Below are 14,909 nucleotides of genomic sequence, written 5' to 3' on the forward strand. Positions count from 1 at the left end.
ATGTCCACATTTTAATAATTCATGTTGATGCTGTTGATATTGCATTGGAGGATTTACTACAAATATACTTAAACGATCATGGTTATCAATATATCCGGACGCTATTAATGGCACATTATTGGGGAAACAAATTCTTAAGCTTAAGCTCTTTCTGTTAAGCGTTGTATCACTGATACTTTCTATATTATTCCTCTGGAGAACACCATCCCTAAGCATCAAACTTGTTTATCGATTTTTTTAAGGATTTTTTAAATTATTTCATCAATGTGATTTTATGTGTTATTCTTATATGTTTTCTCCTGACCGTTTTTCAGTTCAATTTAATCACATTAAGTGACTATCTAAAAGCCATAAGCAATATTGTATTCTGATACATTCGATGTAATCAAATATTCGACGAATGCCGTTCAAATGTTTTAATTGGTTCATTTGTTCGTTTGTGGTTTCCAGTATATTTTCAATATATTTAATTTAATTTAAATTCTCTCATTAAAAGCCACCTGGAAAAAGCTTGCAGGGCTCAGGTTGCCCATGTCTTGTCTAATGGATACATGCACTAAACAGTTCTAGCCCAGACCAAATGTAATTGTTTCGTCTCAAAAGCAAAAGCGTTTCACTTGATCAAAAGAACAACATCATATAGATATCAATTACTTCCTTCCTAGTGGATAGGTCTTCACTTCGTCCTCAACAAACTTTGAGACTTTGAGATCAAAGCATATGCTCTTTCACAAGACTACTTAGCAAGGAATTTACATTATTAGCATATATTGATCGTCAAACTTGTGATTACAGTGAACTTATTTCATTTGAATTCGCTTTTGGTTTGTCGAAGTTCGTTCGTGTGTTGAGTAATGTTTTGTTATTTCATTTCCTCATGAATGATACTGCTTATTAACAGTTCTCCAAACGCTTGACCATTTTCCCAAAGCTAAGCAAAGTGTTTTTGTGAGCAATCAATTGGATGCAACATGTTCGAAGATTCACACTGCATAAAAGGAAACCATTCTACTTCATGGTACTAATGGAACTGGCCCGGATTTTAAATTTAAGATAGTTAAATTGGTTGTCTCAGCACCAGTATGCAGTACATATAAATGAAAGAAAAAGGAAAACAAGGGAAACGAGAACTCCATTGCAACCAGCTAAAGCTAATGACTCATAGGACTTTGACATCAAATGTGAAGCATACTGTTATCTGCTTAGCACAAACCAAGCTCTACGCATATTAGTCATCATACTTTGTGGAGTGTGAGTTTATTTACTATAAGAAACAACGATAAGTTCCTCGAAGCAGAACAGCACACTGGCTTCTTTTACGCCTTTGCGTTTATTCTGATATATTCTCTACCAGTCTGTGCACTCTTGAAGTGCATCCCAAAGTCAGTGAAAAGATCGGATTGCAATTTCCAAAAGCGATGATCTTAAGGGTCCTGTTTGATACGCTGCTTGCATGCCAATTAGAATATCGTAGAAACATCCATCCAGGAACGATCCTTTCCTTCCTCACGGATGTGTATGGAGGTCCATTGCCTTTGCTGCAAATGTTGAGCTTTGGAGATGAGATATTAATTTATATGAATATCTATATTAGAGATGCTGTTAGCACTTAGAAATAAATCATATTCTAGCAAGCATTCCGCTGGCCCAGAATGTGGTCATCGTAGCATTGGTAAGAAATTGGCTTTTGGCCTATTGGCCTCATTCGCCACTCTCTCTCTTCTTTCTACATTGTCCGATTACCTCCAGGGAAAAAGTAGCTTTACAGGGTGGCATCGTAGATGTGGTACACCTATTCGAGTGTCCCGATATTGTGTTTTCTATCACTGTGTGTCAAACTCATGGGCATATTTTGACTGCTTAATTTGTTTACTACTTATCGTGAAAAACGTACACTTAGTGTTCTCTTCAGTTTTCTCATATATTATAATGGATTCAAGACGCGAACAAATATTTTTTTTTGCATTTGCATGGATTGACAAACATACAGATTAGGCAGAAATTGTCTCATCTCAATTTAAGTCGACTACTCGTCTACCGGACCATCAAACGATACGAGGAGACAGGCACGGTTGTTCCAAAGAAGAAACCTGGAAAAAAAAACGAAGTGTCCGGACTCCAGCGGTGATCACAGCGGTAAAGGAACGTGTGCGGCGAAATCCAGCTCGTTCAGGAAGAAAAATGGCGCGTGAAATGAACATGAGTCACTTTGCCATGTAAAGCATTCTCAAAAAGGACCTTGGTTACAGAGCGTTTAAAAAGCAAAAAAAAAAAATCACGGCTTAACCAGCAAAAATATTACCGAAAGGTTGACCAGATCTCGCTTGTTGCTGAAGACGCACGCAGGCCACAACATCATCTTTTCGGACGAAAAACTGTTCACTCCGGAGGAATCCTTGAATATTCAGAGTGATCGTATTTATGGAGCATGTATTCGGGATATAACAGCCGATAAAAGAACAGTCGAACGGTCATCAAAATGCGTCAGCTGTGATGGTTTGGGGAGCTATCTCGGCTAAAGGGAAGTTTCCGTTATTGTTTATCGCCAAAGGCGTGAAGATCAACAAGGAGTACTGTTTGGAACACGTTCTTCAAGACCACTTGAAACCATACGCTAAGAAGCTTTTTGGCAACGACAGCTTTTGCTTTTTTGCCAACAGGATTCAGCTCCAGCCTTTGAGGCTCCATAAGGCTTTGATCGTTCAAGTGGTGCAAGGAGCATTTGCCATATTTTATCAGTGCATCGGAATGGCCTGCGTCGTCTCCAGATTTAAACCCTTTTGGACTGCAGCATATGGGGATACATGCTTGGAAAGTAGTACGACGTCAAACATTTGCATTTGGACGGATTGTTCAAGAATCGGTTCATCAAGAAACGGTTGTTAAAGATATGGGACAAAATGCCGGATGAAGTTGTGCGTGCGGCCTGCAACGATTCCTAAAAGCGCCTACGGGCGGTTATCAAGTGTAAAGGTGAAAGATTTGAAATAAATTAAATGAAATGCAGGTGTAGTACCAATAGAAGCTATTTAAATCGATTCCTAAGAGAAATCAAACCTGGTGTCAGTTTTATTACAAAAACAAAGTGTATCACTTCTACGATGCCACCCTGTAAATTGACCTGTAATGTATTCTTTATAGTTTATTTAGAAGGAAAGCACCATAGAGGCAGTTCTTTGTTTGTTGTTTAAATCTTTGTTTTTATCTCCTTAAATCATTTAAAAAAAAAGGGCCCAATCATACTTAGTAAAGGTACTAAACGATCCACTTCAAGCATTGAGTAAACGTATCTGAACAACAAGCACTTTGCCTCCCCAGTCCCCAACAAAGAAGGCCGGCGCTATCGACACACATATTATTAATGTGAGTGGTATGCTAATATATTCTAACTGTATATCAAACCAACCATAAAAACACACACACACACACACACACACACACACACACACACACACACACACACACACACACACACACACACACTGGAAAATAGATACGTATCGCATTTCTATTTACTTTAACCGTTTGTTTTCCCGGGGTTTTTTTGTTGCGCCATAGATGGTTATACACACACAGAGGTTGGAGCGCTTCAATCTCTCTTTCTCTCTCTCTCTCTTTTAGTGCGTATCATTTTCCTGAAAAAAACAGTGCAAGGATCAGGTTACTGACGAGGTACGTGAGGGGAGTGAAAGCATTTGATTGCAACGCAATTGAGTGACGCAGTCGTAAAAATTGTCATTTTTTGCCATTCGTTAGTAGACGGATAATGCATTTGTTTGAAGAAGACAAGAAAAACCTTATAAATGTGCTTACGCGTTGTTTGTGCTTTCGATTAGGGAGAAATTGGAAATGCTAATTGGGCAACAGAAAGGTCACCGAGTAGGCTATGCAGGCTGGCTTGACAAAATCGGAGCTGGCATTATGTATGCCATTTCCCAGAAATAGGAAGGTTTCTCGCTTGCTCAACTCTTCGCCCCGATTGCAGAGGGGCAAAGCTTTTGCCAAACCTATTTACTATTTTTTTTAGCCGGTCTCATGGTACAGTCGTCAACTCGTACGACTTAACAACATGCCCGTCATGAGTTCAAGCCCCAAATAGACCGTGCTCCCATACGTAGGACTGACTGACTTGACTATCCTGCTATGGGAAGGTAATCCATAAGTCACTGAAAGCCAACCCGACAAGTGGGTTGGTAGGCCTTGACCGGCATCGGTTGTTGAGCCAAAGAAGAAGAAGAAGAAGATTTACTATTTTTTTTATTTTTAGTTGAATGAAAAGGGGATTATTTGCCCTTAATTTTGACTGCATTGCACAAAGAACCATACCAGTCAGTGCGATGCGGAAGCGCTGCGTCACCATTATCGATTTGTTTTGTTTGAACTTTTGATTGTGGCAGGTAAACACTGGGAAGCTTTATGTACGAGCCGATTGCAAAGGGTGGAGCGGGGGGGAGGGGGGGGGGTGGGGGGGCACTATTGACTGATAAGACAGACAGCTCGAAGTCTTAATTAGATAAGCGTGATTGCAAAACACGACGGCACACCATCATTGCCGCCGTCAAAACGGCTATTGATTTCAATTACACTGCGACCTAATATACGTTCGTGCTCCATTAGGAAACGCGTCGGCACGTCCGGTTTCCGGCGACACCGTCGCACACGTCCGATCCTCGGCCACTGGGGTTTGCTGATTAATGATGAAGATAATAAACTCAACTGATACATAAAGGGATTTGGATCATTGTCGTGACAGGGACAGCTCACCATGTTCTACAGCACGTTCCTACGCCGTTTGGTCTATGTGTGCCGCGTGCATGCGACGATTTACGATAAAAATCGATACGACCACCTCGTTACGGCCCCCGTTACGGTGTCCGTTCGGTGAAGCTTTCGCATGCCATGGCTGGTGTGTGTGTGTGCTTGGAAACCGGAACGCTGGAAAATGGACAACGATGGGGACCTTGCCAATGGGCCGGCCATGTACATTATGTACATCGTGGTATTTTAGGCCGTTTCCGATGTCCTTGAAATGGTTTTGTGCTGTCCGCATCGAGCACTGTCTTTTGGGAAGGAAAAGCGAATGCATGCACTTCTAGCGTTCGGAAAAGCCGGCAAAAGCTCAATTTAGCTGAGGCTTTTTTTTGTGGCCGTTGTTCGTCCAAATGTGCCATCCGTTCCATCTTAAAACGGGGAAAAAGTACATAACGGTTATCATCTTCACTTTACCATCCGGCTAATCGGAATGAAGACACAATCGAGACACGGATAGGAAGAGAAACAGGCGTACGGGAGGCACAAAAGAAAGCAACGAAAAACTTTCCATCTCAAACTTTCCACCCCAAGTATGTGGCCGTTAAAACGATGCAGAAACATGTTCGTACTTTGACTGGCTGCGGTAAGGATAAAAAAACCCAGATCATCCTCAACATTCACGTTGATGGTTAGCATCAAGTCTAGTGGAAAGATAAATTGCTGACTGGCAAATGTCGTTCTCATTGTTCAATTGATAAGCTTCTTTTATTACGTGTCTGTGTGGTGTCTTATAGCGTTTGGTGGGAGGAAGATGGAATCGTTAATAGAAATAAATCAACAGCAGATAATTCCGAATTAAAGAGCTAATTTGACGAGAATATTTTAATCAATTTTTCATATTTTGAGACAAATTATTTGAAGCAATCGGTAAGCGTTAAATTAAATGTAGATTGGGAAGGATTCAGTGCCTTATTCTAAAGGATACTTCTTCATGTCCCTAATTATGACGGAAAATAACTAGCGATTTGGTGATGTTTTCATTATTGTTAACTTTTACACAATAAAATATAACCTGTACATTGTTTAATAATTGATCCATTGTAAAATATATCTTTTAAACGCCCTTCTTATATTTAATCTCCAACAAACCGACATTAATTTTGCTCCCCTACCGTCACACAACAGCGCAACTGTCATTTTAAAATGCAAACGTCACGTTGTCGGAAAAGGCGAACGTTTTTCATTCCGACGCGAACACGCTCCGACCTCGACAGTGGCGCTTGTCAGTGTGCGACGCGAACAAACACATTTGTTTTCGTAATCATGGCGCTTCGCATGGTGTGCAGCAAAACATTCAGCTTAAATCGAATCGTTTCCCTGCATTCTATTAACCACCACCTCCCGAAACCCGTACAGGTACGTGCAGATATCACAATACTCACCAGTAATGCAATGAAATTAACTCCTTCTATTCCTCTTAGAATGTAACAGCAGCCTCCGTACGATGGTCTTCCTTCCGCTCGTCCGAACCGGTCGGTGAGTTGGCCCAGTATCCCGAGGTGGAGGTCGTACGGAACCCGCCCGAGTGGAAGTATGTCGAGCGGCTGCTTGCGCCCCGCACCGTGCCCAAGCCGACGGCGAAGGACGCGTACCCGTCGGGCTGGAAACCGGCTAACCCCCAGCCCGGCCTGAAGTATGTGGTGCAGCGGACGAAAAATCACATGCTACCGGTGTACTTGCGCCGGTCGTTCCGGGGCCAGCGGCGAATAACGGCCATCCGGCACGTGGAGGGTGACATATGGCTGCTGGAGGCGGAGCTGCGCTATCACATCGAGCGCCAGCTGAACCGGCCGATTATTACGCGCGTGAACGAGATGAGCGGACAGATCGAGCTGAAGGGCGACCATGTCGCGTTCGTGGAAAAGTTCCTGCTCGAGAAGGGAATGTGAAGAAGGGGTGCGGTCTATCGGCAAATGGTTAAATAAAGCGTGCATTCTAGTGACTAACTTGCTTAAACGCGATGCTTCGGATGGGTGAGACAGGAAATCGGATTTCGGGTCGATTTTTCATATTAATTTTAATACAATGTAAAAAAGAAATTCATGATTGATCGCGCTATCCTTTCCACGATGTACACACCTTAAGTCTTTTAGCAGGATTGCTTATTGCAGAAAATACACTCGCAGACCGTACCGATACGGGAAAGATACGCCGTTCAAAACTTTACCGCCTACGCCCTATACACACACACTCTCTCTCTTTCTCTCTCTCCTCCGTTTGGAATACTTACTATGATAAATATCAGGTAGCGGCCGCCGTCGATCGTTTCAGTGCTTTTCGAATCGCCGTCCAGTCGTCGAGAATTTCCTCCTCCCGCAGCATGTACACAATGTACGGGCCGGACACGGTTACCGCCTTCTTGCGGCCCGGGCCGCGCACCTTCGCCGTACGGGTGCTGGTGCCCCAGTCCGCCCAGGAAATGTCGACATTGTGCCGATCCTCCTCCAGGCGGCGCACCTTCTCCATCAGCTCGTCGCTAATCGCGTCTATGGCGAGGTTTTTCTCACTCTGCACAGGAAAAGAGCATCGTTGATAGGAGGAATGGGCGGGTTGCGTTGTCGTTCAATCTTACCTCAAAGTGTTGGTAGCAGGCCTGCAGTTCACCCTCGTACTTGTTCTTCACGTTATTCACGCGGTACTTTTTCATCACTTCCGCGACCTCCTTCCGGCTGTCCATGTTGGTTTGCAGCTGCTGCAGCGGCACAAAGTAGTCCTGCAACCGGCCACCCCGGATCTGCTGCAGCTTGTGGTCCACCTGCACCATCCGCTCCTTGTACAGCTGCTCCTTCAGGATGGCAAACTGTTTCTCCAGGCTTGCTGCAAAGGTGGCAAAGGTGGCAAAGAGATCGTCCGATTATTACAATTGATACACTTCCCCGCCCCTGCCGCACACTTACTCAGATTGTCCTGGCAGTTGGTGCGCCTTCGTTCGCACTCCCCCTCGGACATTTCCGACGAATCGTCCGAATCGGGCTCATCCGCTTCCTCCGCGCTGGAATCGTGGTCCTGGCCCTGGCTCGATCCGGACCGTTCCGACTCGGCCCCGGACAGATCGCCGTCCCCGTCGCTGTCTCCATCGGTTTTTACAGGCGGCATGGCGTCGAACGGGCCCCGGGCGGAAACGTTCACAGCGTAGAATTTCGTTCACTTTTTTTGGATGTTTTCCGTTCGCGGCAGCAGCGCTTTGTTTACGCTCTGGCTTGCTTGCGCACTGTCTGTTATTTTTTTTTGCCCCCGTTTTCGCGATGGCGTCACTTTGACAGCAGCACACTGACAGCTCGCCAGCTTTTGGCGAGGGGTAGGAAACGGCTCGAATTCAAAACAGCCGTTAATGCGTTTGGGACATTTTCGGATTGTGAAAGTGCTTTTTTATTTGTTTCGCGTAATCCATCCGAGAAAAGCAAACAAGAAAAGGCGTTTGAAGTAATTTATTGTTTATTCACGGACTATCATTCATTTGCACGTCATTTATGAGTAAAATTAGGAATAAAATTACATTAAAAAAACTAATTTTATACACGGTATAGTAACCACTTTTTTTTGCAACTTAATAATGTGCACCCCAAAAATATTACCCAAAAAGTTCGACAAGTCTTTACTTTAACATACGAACAAAACGTCGTTTTGTTTTTGGCATTCCCTATCCCATTACACTAGATTGTTTGACCATCAGTAATCCTCAATATAGTTCGACCCGTAAGAATCCTACAACCAACTCTACGATATTCTATAGCACGTGTGCGTACAAGGCGCACACGTGGAACCCTTTAATCTCTTACATATTGTAGTTGATGTCATCCATATTTTTGAGCGCGCGTGCACGTGGAGCTCCTCAAAAGAAGAAAACTACTGAACTACGATCGCTTACGATCGCACTTGGTACTTGGTTCTACACACGTTATTATTATGATTATTTTTTTTTTTCATTTGCATTTATTTGTTCTGTCTAGAAGAAGAAAGGGAGGGCGGGAAAAGGACTTGTTTGCTTTCCCGCGCAATGTAATGTTCCTAGGAATCGAACCGTTCGGCGCACGGCAGCCGCATTATAATTATTTTGATTTGTTTTCGTGTGAATGTTTGGACTCACTACCTTCTCCAAGTACGTACTAATCGTTCCACTAAGGTCTCTGACACATGGGGCGGGCGGGTTGCTTGCTTGCTTGCTGCGGCTGATTATTTAACTGTTTTCTATATATGTTTTCCTTTCCGTTGTTTTCATCTCGCAACGTTAACAACATCTTTTCACATACCATTTCATCAATATACTTTTTCCTCTACATGTTGGTTGTTGTTGTTTCTCTTCTTTGTTTCTTTTTGTTGCTGTGTTTGTTCATTTTATTACCGTAACTACATTACATTGGTTTTCTTTTCTGTATGATTTTTGCGTTACTTCCTATTTCATCTTCCCCGGGGGTTTGTTTGTTTTGTTTTACGTTTGTCTTTTTCTTTTTTTTGCCTTTCTATAACATCGCCTCATTTTTCTCCCCCACCATCTATTCTACGCGGGATTGATAGTATTTGTTACGACATTTAGAAATTGCTTTTTTATTGTGTACTCGGGTTTTACTGCTCGTGTCTTTTTCTAAGTTGCAATAGAATGCTTCCTTGCGAAAACAAAAGACAACCAAGACAAAAAAAATATTACACCTCCCACTGCAGCCATCCCATTTCCCTCTTACTCAACCCTGTTTTTCCTCCCTTTCCTTTCCCACGTCGGGTTTGCCACATAAAACTCTAGATAAATAAAACATTTATTATTCTAAAACAAAAAAGGCTACACTACACACACACACACACACGCACAGAGCTACTGGGAAGGGAAAATGGCAGTCCCTGCACAGAACGACATGCCATTTCCTTCGCGTTCGCTCAAAAAAGCAAAACACTATTCACTAATGTATAACAAAACCCCACTATTCCTGTGACCACAATATGTCTTCAGCTCTCTCTCTCTCTCTCTCTCTCTCTCTCTCTCTCTCTCTCTCTCTATCTGTTTCTTGCTGAGTCCCACCACAGATTTCACAACGTGCAATACACGATTGGTTACTACGTAAAGTAAATGTATCAAAGTATGCTTAGAAGAGGGAGAGCGAGAGAGAAAGAAAGAGAGAGAGTGAGTGAGTGAGAGAGTACTACAAAAATTTTATCCATTGTCGATAGAGCCAACAGAGGAAAGGGCAATCGTTGCACAGAACGACAGACCATTCCTTCGCTAAACCGTGCCACACCGTGTACGTGTGGCTGTGAGCCTGTCTGTGTGTGCGTGTGTGTTTCGAGAGAGTAAGACAAAAGATAACATAACAAGGCTCAATAAAGTATAGTGATACGTACATTTATGTATGTATATATATGTATATGTATCTATATGCATATGTATAATAAGAATCTATTGAGTTTTAAACGGGGAGGGGGTACGACGTACGATAGATGACGATTTCGCTAGGATGTCTAGGTAAGAACATTCGCTTCGGGTCTTAACACCGACATTCTGGACAATTTGGTGGTGATTACCTACGGTTTACACTGTACTTGATTTGTTCGAACGGGTCCGTAAGCCCGTTCTTCCCCAATACAGCTGCAATAGCTTCCCTAACGAAATGTGGTGTTTCCCTATAAATCCACGGTGCTACTTGGGACTGATCGACTTTCATCCTCAGTAAGATCCTGCCTATCCCGCCCTATACCTAGCCAGCTGCGGCCAGCCCAGCTGCTAGTATGCCCACGGCGAGCGAGCTTCTGTGCCGTGATGGTACCTAGTTGTGCAGCCAGCTGCTCGGGACCCACTGCGGTTCCCGCTCGAGCGAGTTGATCTCGGCCAGCAGCTGATGGTACGCCCGCTCGGTATCATTGTTGATGATGATCATGTCGAACAGATGGCCCCAGCGTGCCTCCATGTCGCGTGCGGTGGCAATGATTTCCTTCAGTTCTTCTTCCTACAGGGGCACAAGAAAGGAGGAATGCAAATTTAGAAAAGAATAAAAAACGGTACAATTTTACACGCCAAAGAGGTCGATGATACCGACCTTGTAAGGTTCACCGGTTCGTATCCGCTTTTGGCGCAGCTTTTCCAGGCTGGGCGGTGCCACCAGCACGGTGTATGGCTTCAGATCGGACGAGCGCAGCAGCTTAAGGCTCTGGGGGTGCAGATTCAGCACACATATCTTGCCGCTAGCGACCACCGCTCGGATAGCTTCCAGCGATGTGCCTGTGATGAATGGAGCCGATTAATAAAGGAAGGACCGCGCCAACACAGCGCCAAGGCACACACTCACCGTAGTACGCTTTCTCGTATTCACCGTGCTCGACAAACTTGCGGGCCAGGATGTCCGACTCGAACTGTTGCCGCGAGATGAAGTGATAGTCCTGGCCCGGCACTTCGCCCTCCCGCTGAGCTCGTGACGTATCTGCGAGAGAAAGAGAAAAAAAACATCATTAATTAAGCACACAATGCTTTCCACTACGAAAGCACCGAGCTTACGAGGAATGGCCGCGGCAAAGCGCTCCGAATCCGCCATCAACCGCTGGCGCAGCTCGTGCCGCCCAATGTTCGGCGGCCCGATCAGCACGATCGGTCGCTTGTGGGAGGCACGCGGGTAGTACAGTGCCACCTCCTCGTACGTGAGTATCTCCTCCGGGTCGGGATCGTCCGCGGTGGCGGTCGCGTACAGCGGGTACCCATGCTCGCTGCTTGCCTTCTTCTTCTTCTTCCGGCCCTTGCGGGCGCACAGCAGGGTCGAGCCGCCGCCCGCCTTCCCGTTGATGTCTTTGCGCGTGCGCAGCCCCACCTCGCCCGCGATCGCCAGCTTCATCGATTCGCGCTGATGCTGGAACGACTGGCTCGGTATCAACCCGGCGAGCGTTTGATCCTCTTCGCCCTCCCGGTACGCCTGCCACCAGTTGGGATCGTCGCGCAAGATCACGTGCAGCACGTCCCCCTTCTGGAAGCTGATGCCCAGCTCCCGGCACGGTATGTACAGGTCGTCCTCCGGGTCGTAGTCGAAGTGTGCCCGCACGTGCAGCACGGGCGGATCGCGCATACCGAGCCCGGGCAGTATCTGCGGTACGCCGGCCGGCACGACCAGAAACGTGAGCGTGCCGGTCATCGAGCCGAGCAGGGCGCACACGTCGTTCACCGACTTGCCGCGCATCTCGATCCCGTTCACCTCCAGTATTTCGTCGCCCTCGTGCAGCAGGCCGGACTTTTCGGCCGCGCCGCCCCGCACGACCCGCCCGATCACGACCGCTTCGCCCTCGTTCCGGATGGTGGCCCCGAGCGGCTCGGACGACTTTTCGATCTGGATGATCTTGATGTGGTCCTGGCTGCCGTCGCGCAGCACCCCGAGCGGCACACTCATTGGTTCCCTCTGGAAGGTGTGTGGGAAGGTGGAAAAAGGAAGGAAATACCGGTCAGTTTTACTGCCCCAGCACACGGTGCGGGTGAATTCCTCTTACCTTAGCGATGTTGTTATTGTTATTGTTCACTAAACTAGCGTTATTTGGAATTGATGGCATGACAGTGGCCGGTTTCACCGCACTGGTCAAGGTGTTATTGTTGATGCTGTTGTTGTTGTTGCTGGTGGTGGTGTTGTTGCTGGCGGTGGTGTTGTTGCTGGCCGTGCCGAGCGGCACCGGGACGGTGATCGGGCTGCCACCGTACGAAGCGATCGGCGAACGGTCCGTGGTCGAGGCGATCCGATCGTGCGCCAGCAGCAGACCCTCCATCTCGTACGTGGACAGCAGATCGCACAGCTCGATCGCGGTTTGCGAGCGGGACTGGGCCAGCGATTCGACGCACTGGAAGAAGAAGGCAAAGGGCGGCAAAACGTTTTGCGCATTACAATCTCGCTCATGCAAATTTGTGCGGCTGCGCACTTACATCCTTCGCCAGCGCTTGAGCATTGGGGCAGATGGGGTTCGGTATCTTCGGGCGCCGCCGCTCGAGGACCGCCGTCCGGACGGCCAGGGCCCGCGCGATGCCCGGACCGAGCAGCAGGCTCTGGGCTGCCGTCACCCTGCCAGCGAGTGCCGCCAGGCCGTGCTTGTTGAGGTGCCCCTGGAGTCGCTGCAGTGCCGCCACCAGCTCGCCGTACCCTGTGTGTGTATTGTGCAATTGTAGATTAATTCGGTGTGATTCTGTTGGTTGCGCGACAGTGACGTACCGATAATCTTCTCCGCCGCCACCGCCACCACCTCATCGTCCGCGTACGCCTCGTTGTCGACGCCGACCGGCGGCTTCTCGATCGGGTTGTCCTGCAGCGCGCGGAGCCGCTGCGAGCCGCGCAAACTGTTCCGCAGGAAGTCATTCTGGGCCGCTATCCGCTCCTCGTCCTCCCTTCGCCGTCGCAGTTGCTCCTGTAACGACGGTGGGGGAAAGCTCATTAGTTTAAAGTAACTACAGCAGCGCGATCTTGTCAGCAAAAGCACACAAACACAGCACCCCACAGCACACTTGCCTGCCGTTGCGCGTAAAGCAAGTTGGACGGGGCAAGGGTAACGCCACCGTTCGTTCCCTTGACCGCTGGCCCCGCCTGTTGAGCACGGTCGAGCATCTTCGATCGCAAGACGCCGCCGCCGCCGCCGTATCGCGCGTTTCCCACACTATCTCCCCCGCCAACACTATCCAAGCACGATCGCGTTTGGCTAAACGATCGGCTGGAGATCGCCTCGGTTTTCACCGCTTTCAGCAACCGAGCACGGCCGGCCGGCCAAGGTCAGAACCTTGTGCTGCCGCTGCACTTGCGCTTGGTGCGCGCAAACGCACGAACGCGTTTGTTGCAAAAAGCTCTACGAAAATCTACTCACTAGGGGAAGAAGATTGGGGTTTTATAAGCAAACTCTATCGAACCACAGCACAGCCACACCGACCCGGAAAAAGTCGGGAACTGTTGTTTGGGACGGCTGCGTCGGCATCCACCCTTATCGGGGAATTTCTCCCGCACAAACTGGTTTTGGGGTTTCGCGGTGCCGTGTGTGTGTGTGTGTGTGTGTGGGATGGACGTCGTCGCAAGCGCCGAGATTGTGTCGTCAACCCACACTCCAGAGCCTACTGCTACTACTACTACGTGTGTGCCCCAGGTGGGAGCGCTCCGACGGACGGCTCTCAACTTGACCACCAGTCGCAGTGAGCAGTCGCCATGTTGGAAATGGTTTGTCGGATGGAGACGGTGGTTTCAGAAATAGAAAGTCAATTATCGGCACCACCAGCTGACCTAACCAGTTTGCACAAAATTCGTGCACAAACCGACAAACACACACACACACACAAGGGGGAAAGGAGCGATTCTTCAGGGTTGATTCGGATGTCGGTCCGCACACAGCAACCACCAGCGGCGGAAAGTTCACGATCGCGGGTGACTTTGTCGAGTGACGCTCGCAACCGCACTGAAGAGAACACGCGCGCGCCGGACCTGTGTGCGAATTCAGCCACTCATAGAAACACCAACAACAACAACAGCGAGAAACACAGAAAACCGGCCGTTCCGGTAATAGGAATTACATCACCGTTGGTCGGTCCGGCCGTTTAGCCTCCGACGGGAACACAGCACGTGCCAAATCGCATGCAAATGCGGCCCAAATTCTTCAATGTGCTGCGCTGCGCGTCTTATCAAGGCAACCTTCGGCAAAAAAAAAGACACACACAGCTGATGATGATGGACCCGCGGGGTGTTGCCAACACTTCAGAGTGGGGTAATTTAATTATCCATTCTTTCTTCGATCGATAGATATTCTCGCGCGTACGTGACATACACACACACACACACCGGGCAGATGGCGCATGTAATTGCAAGGGATTTAAAGCTTACACGGGGCGCCCCTCGCGCAAAGGGTTTCCGCTACATTTAAGTGCAGGTAACAGTAAGTAAACCACGGGGACCGGAGCACAGCCCGATCGAACACTATTCAAACCCAACAGAGCAACTCGAATCGACGAGCTTTGCTGCGAGTTTTTTCGTTGTTATCGGTCGAACACACAGCCACACAACAATTGGAAACCCGATTACGATCGTAGCGCGATATCGCGCGGTTTTATGGCGCGTTTATAAAACCAAACCGTATGAATCACGCACCACACTTTTTACAGCGTGCCACACACTTTC

At 47.5% G+C, this 14,909-nt stretch overlaps 3 protein-coding genes across 13 annotated transcripts in view; 1 reads left to right on the forward strand and 2 right to left on the reverse strand.

The window, feature by feature from the left end:
* Positions 1-6,046: 6,046 nt before the first annotated feature.
* LOC121589963 (probable 39S ribosomal protein L49, mitochondrial) lies at positions 6,047-6,798 on the forward strand. The gene is made up of 2 exons (XM_041909258.1): positions 6,047-6,168; positions 6,234-6,798. Exons 1-2 carry the CDS (start codon positions 6,076-6,078, stop codon positions 6,699-6,701), a joined length of 561 nt encoding a protein of 186 aa, XP_041765192.1. The 5' UTR covers positions 6,047-6,075; the 3' UTR covers positions 6,702-6,798.
* Positions 6,799-6,810: 12 nt separating this feature from the next.
* On the reverse strand, positions 6,811-8,037 carry LOC121589962 (breast cancer metastasis-suppressor 1-like protein). Its single transcript, XM_041909257.1, has 3 exons — positions 7,710-8,037; positions 7,385-7,629; positions 6,811-7,320 (listed from the first exon to the last, which is right to left on the reverse strand). Exons 1-3 carry the CDS (start codon positions 7,906-7,908, stop codon positions 7,054-7,056), a joined length of 711 nt encoding a protein of 236 aa, XP_041765191.1. The 5' UTR covers positions 7,909-8,037; the 3' UTR covers positions 6,811-7,053.
* Positions 8,038-8,748: 711 nt separating this feature from the next.
* The window catches only part of LOC121589779 (MAGUK p55 subfamily member 5-A), a 32,458-nt gene continuing 26,297 nt past the window's right edge, over positions 8,749-14,909 (reverse strand). For all 11 annotated transcript variants that reach the window (XM_041908906.1, XM_041908904.1, XM_041908905.1 and 8 more), the window contains 7 exons: positions 12,972-13,164; positions 12,689-12,903; positions 12,265-12,606; positions 11,291-12,176; positions 11,085-11,216; positions 10,836-11,017; positions 8,749-10,745 (listed from right to left, as the gene is read on the reverse strand). In XM_041908906.1, coding sequence (XP_041764840.1) covers positions 10,566-10,745; positions 10,836-11,017; positions 11,085-11,216; positions 11,291-12,176; positions 12,265-12,606; positions 12,689-12,903; positions 12,972-13,164 — 2,130 coding nt within the window. In that variant the 3' untranslated portion in view covers positions 8,749-10,565. The remainder of the gene's footprint in view (positions 10,746-10,835; positions 11,018-11,084; positions 11,217-11,290; positions 12,177-12,264; positions 12,607-12,688; positions 12,904-12,971; positions 13,165-14,909) is intronic.

This window comes from Anopheles merus, chromosome 2R (assembly GCF_017562075.2).
Source record: "Anopheles merus strain MAF chromosome 2R, AmerM5.1, whole genome shotgun sequence".
NCBI lineage: Eukaryota > Metazoa > Arthropoda > Insecta > Diptera > Culicidae > Anopheles > Anopheles merus.

Bases quoted from the DNA above. Each gene is read 5' to 3' on its own strand.
- LOC121589963 (XM_041909258.1), top strand. From the start codon at position 6,076: ATGGCGCTTCGCATGGTGTGCAGCAAAACATTCAGCTTAAATCGAATC. The intron at 6,169-6,233 runs GTACGTGCAGAT...TATTCCTCTTAG, and splicing joins ACCTCCCGAAACCCGTACAG to AATGTAACAGCAGCCTCCGT.
- LOC121589962 (XM_041909257.1), bottom strand. From the start codon at position 7,908: ATGCCGCCTGTAAAAACCGATGGAGACAGCGACGGGGACGGCGATCTG. The intron at 7,630-7,709 runs GTAAGTGTGCGG...CCACCTTTGCAG, and splicing joins CAACTGCCAGGACAATCTGA to CAAGCCTGGAGAAACAGTTT. The intron at 7,321-7,384 runs GTAAGATTGAAC...TTTCCTGTGCAG, and splicing joins CCTGCTACCAACACTTTGAG to AGTGAGAAAAACCTCGCCAT.